The sequence below is a fragment of the Oncorhynchus gorbuscha genome, linkage group LG18, assembly GCF_021184085.1.
Source record: "Oncorhynchus gorbuscha isolate QuinsamMale2020 ecotype Even-year linkage group LG18, OgorEven_v1.0, whole genome shotgun sequence".
NCBI classification, from domain to species: domain Eukaryota; kingdom Metazoa; phylum Chordata; class Actinopteri; order Salmoniformes; family Salmonidae; genus Oncorhynchus; species Oncorhynchus gorbuscha.
Window position 1 is genome coordinate 7468156 of NC_060190.1, and position 4499 is coordinate 7472654.

General features: G+C 48.0%; 1 protein-coding gene across 1 annotated transcript in view; it reads right to left on the reverse strand.

The window, feature by feature from the left end:
• LOC124003198 (xylosyltransferase 1-like) overlaps positions 1-4144 on the reverse strand; it is a 117735-nt gene extending 113591 nt beyond the window's left edge. Inside the window, exon 1 of the mRNA XM_046311277.1 lies at positions 4109-4144. Within this exon, the coding sequence (XP_046167233.1) occupies positions 4109-4144 (36 nt within the window). The remainder of the gene's footprint in view (positions 1-4108) is intronic.
• Between the last annotated feature and the right edge of the window lie 355 nt (positions 4145-4499).

Genomic DNA, 4499 nt, shown 5'->3' on the forward strand with positions numbered 1-4499 from the left:
TTGCCTTCAGCGGAAATAACGGAACCGAGAAAAGTAACGGAGGAGACATGAAAAGAGCACTTCTCAGCCTTTACGTAGAGACAATTCTCTAAAAGGCGCTGTAGAACACGTCGAACGTGCTGAACATGAATCTCGAGTGACGGAGAAAAAATCAGGATATCGTCAAGATAGACAAAAACAAAGATGTTCAGCATGTCTCTCAGAACATCATTAACTAATGCCTGAAAAACAGCTGGCGCATTGGCGAGACCGAACGGCAGAACCCGGTACTCAAAATGCCCTAACGGAGTGTTAAACGCCGTTTTCCACTCGTCCCCTCTCTGATGCGCACGAGATGGTAAGCGTTACGAAGGTCCAACTTAGTAAAGCACCTGGCTCCCTGCAGAATCTCGAAGGCTGATGACATAAGGGGAAGCGGATAACGATTCTTAACCGTTATGTCATTCAGCCTCGATATCCACGCAGGGGCGCAGAGTACCGTCCTTCTTCTTAACAAAAAAGAACCCCGCCCCGGCCGGAGAGGAAGAAGGCACTATGGTACCGGCGCCAAGAGACACAGACAAATAATCCTCGAGAGCCTTACGTTCGGGAGCCGACAGAGAGTATAGTCTACCCGAGGAGGAGTGGTCCCCTGAAGGAGATCAATACTACAATCATACGACCGGTGAGGAGGAAGGGAGTTGGCTCGGGGACCGACTGAAGACCGTGCGCAGATCATGATATTCCTCCGGCACTCCTGTCAAATCGCCAGGTTCCTCCTGAGAAGTAGGGACAGAAGAAACGGGAGGGATGGCAGACATTAAACACTTCACATGACAAGAAACGTTCCAGGATAGGATAGAATTACTAGACCAATTAATAGAAGGATTATGACATACTAGCCAGGGATGACCCAAAACAACAGGTAAACGGTGAACGGAAAATCAAAAAAGAAATAGTCTCACTGTGGTTACCAGATACTGTGAGGGTTAAAGGTAGTGTCTCAAATCTGATACTGGGAAGATGACTACCATCTAAGGCGAACATGGGCGTAGGCTTATCTAACTCTCTGAAAGGAATGTCATGTTTCCGAACCCATGCTTCGTCCATGAAACAACCCTCAGCCTCAGAGTCTATCAAGGCACTACATGTAGCACCCGAACCGGTCCAGCGTAGATGGACCGACAAAGTAGTACAGGATTTTGATGGAGAGACTTGAGTAGTTGCGCTCACCTGTAGCCCTCCGCTTACAGATGAGCTCTGGCTTTTACTGGACATGAATTAACAAAATGTCCAGCAACTCCGCAATAGAGGCACAGGCGGTTGGTGATCCTCCGTTCCCTCTCCTTAGTCGAGATGCGAATCCCTCCCAGCTGCATGGGCTCAGTCTCAAAGCCAGAGGAGGGAGATGGTTGCGATGCGGAGCAGGGAAACACCGTTGATGCGAGCTCTCTTCCACGAGCCCGGTGACGAAGATCTACCCGTCGTTCTATGCGGATGGCGAGAGCAATCAAAGAGTCCACATCTGAAGGAACCTCCCGGGAGAGAATCTCATCCTTAACCACTGCGTGGAGTCCCTCCAGAAAACGAGCGAGCAGCGCCGGCTCGTTCCACTCACTAGAGGCAGCAAGAGTGCGAAACTCAATAGAATAATCCGTTATGGACCGTTCACCTTGGCATAAGGAAGCCAGGGCCCTAGAAGCCTCCCCCACCAAAAACTGAACGGTCAAAAACCCGAATCATCTCCTCTTTAAAGTTCTGGAACTTGTTAGAGCAATCAGCCCTTGCCTCCCAGATAGCTGTGCCCCATTCTCGAGCCCGGCCAGTAAGGAGTGAAATGACGTAAGCAACCCGAGCTCTCTCTCTAGAGTATGTGTTGGGTTGGAGAGAGAACACAATCTCACACTGCGTGAGAAAGGAGCGGCACTCAGTGGGCTGCCCGGAGTAGCAAGGTGGGTTATTAACCCTAGGTTCTGGAGGCTCGGCAGGCCAGGAAGTAACAGGTGGCACGAGACGTAGACTCTGGAACTGTCCAGAGAGGTCGGAAACCTGAGCGGCCAGGTTCTCCATGGCATGGCGAGCAGCAGACAATTCCTGCTCGTGTCTGCCGAGCATGGCTCCTTGGATCTCGACGGCAGTGTAACGAGCGTCTGAAGTCGCTGGGTCCATTCCTTGGTCGGTTCCTTCTGTCATGCAGGTGAAAGAGGACCCAAAAGCGACTTAACAGAAACAGAGTTTCTTCAAGTCCAAACAGAAAACGACAAATCCTGAATCCTTAACAGGAAATGTCCAAACAGGGAATAACAGAAATCCTCTAGTCTGTAGAGGGGAATAACAGGAGAAGCGGCCACAGACTGCAGGTCGCTTCGGGTAGGCGCAAGCCGTAGCTGACAGAGACACCTGCTCACACGCAGCATCTGATGAAGGCAAAAACACGACAGGACAGGGCGATACACAATCACAGCATGGTGAATTCTAAACAAGGAACCGACAGGACAGGAACGGAACACAAAGGAAGAAATAGGGACTCTAATCAGGGAAAGGATCGGGAACAGGTGTGGGAAGACTAAATGATGATTAGGGGAATAGGAACAGCTGGGAGCAGGAACGGAACGATAGAGAGAAGAGAGAGCGAGAGAGTGAGAGAGGGAGGGGGAGAGAGAGAGATAGAAAGAGGGAAAGAACCTAATAAGACCAGCAGAGGGAAACGAATAGAATGGGGAGCACAGGGACAAGACATGATAATAAATGACAAACATGACAAAGAGAGTGAGAGAGAGAGGGGAGAGAGAACCCTGACGATGATAAGAGAGAGAGAGAGAGAGAGAGAGAGAGAGAGAGAGAGAGAGAGAGAGAGAGAGAGAGAGAGAGAGAGAGAGAGTATGTTGTCTACCTCACTTGCTTTGGCAATGTTAACACATGTTTCCCATGCCAATAAAGCCCTTGAATTGAATTGAATTGAGAGAGAGAGGGGAGAGAGAACTCTGACGATGATAAGAGAGTGAGAGAGAGAGAGAGAGAGAGAGAGAGAGAGAGAGAGAGAGAGAGAGAGAGAGAGAGAGAGAGAGAGAGAGAGAGAGAGAGAGAGAGAGAACCCTGACGATGATAAGAGAGAGAGAGAGAGAGAGAGAGAGAGAGAGAGAGAGAGAGAGAGAGAGAGAGAGAGTTGTTGTCTACCTCACTTGCTTTGGCAATGTTAACACATGTTTCCCATGCCAATAAAGCCCTTGAATTGAATTGAATTGAGAGAGAGAGGGGAGAGAGAACTCTGACGATGATAAGAGAGTGAGAAGAGAGAGAGAGAGAGAGAGAGAGAGAGAGAGAGAGAGAGAGAGAGAGAGAGAGAGAGAGAGAGAGAGAGAGAGAGAGAGAGAGAGAGAACCCTGACGATGATAAGAGAGTGAGAGAGAGAGAGAGAGAGAGAGAGAGAGAGAGAGAGAGAGAGAGAGAGAGAGAGAGAGAGAGAGAGAGAGAGAGAGAGAGAGAGAGAGAGAGAGAGAGAGAGAGAGAGAGAGAGAGAGAGAGAGAGTTAGAGAGTAAAAGATGGAGGAACAATTAGAAGGAGATACAGTAGCAAGGCTTGCATAGCACACTGAGCCTGGATCAAGCCATTGGCTTACCTAGATGATGTCTTACTTTATTAAAAAGCTCTAGATATAGAAACCTCTGCACGTCTCAATCAATGGAGTCAGACCGGCATCACCCTTGAGGCTGGTAAGATGGAGTTTATGGAGCACCATGCTATGAAGGTGTCTGTTGATTGGGAAGCTACACTAAGCTAACTGTCGAGGAGGAATAGTAGACTACAGCTATAGTAAGCTATCTGCTGACAAGCTATGGGAAGCTATTCTATAGCAGCTATAAAATCTATCTGTCGTCATTGTAGAAACAAAACATTTGTTCAGCCTGTGGTTTGACAAGAATGGCTAAGAATGGCTTGTGGTTAATGGCAGCAGCTAACTCAGCATTCCCATCATTATAACTGTGAAGAACACTCTTTCTCAACTGTCTCACCAGTCACGTCAGCAAACGCAGCCATACAATATGCCTAGACGCTTCAGGCAGACAATCAGGTCAAAAATAACATGGAGCAAAGATAGAGTAGTAAGTAACTCTAGTAGTGTCCTACGTCGGCAATAATTCCCCCAATGCTGAAGCCCGACATGTTCAAAGCACTTGGTTGGAAGTTGAAAAAAGAGGTAACAAAAAGGAATCTGATGTAGTGTAGCAAACAAGGCAACCGCTTGAGGGTTGTGGTTTGTGACATGTACATGGTTTCCATTCTTCAAGCAACAGAACTGAGGCCCCGGTGTTAAAGGAAGGTAGAAAGGTGATGTCATTCAATTGCAACACATTATCACGCCCCTCTCTCTTTCACTCTTTCTCTCTGTCTCTCTCTCTCAATCTCTTTCTTTTTCTCCCTCTCTCTCTCTCTCTCTCTCATTCCATCTCTCTCTCTCATTCCATCTCTCTCTCTCTCTCTAAGCTTTAACTTTACCTACTTTTACCTAGCATTGTAA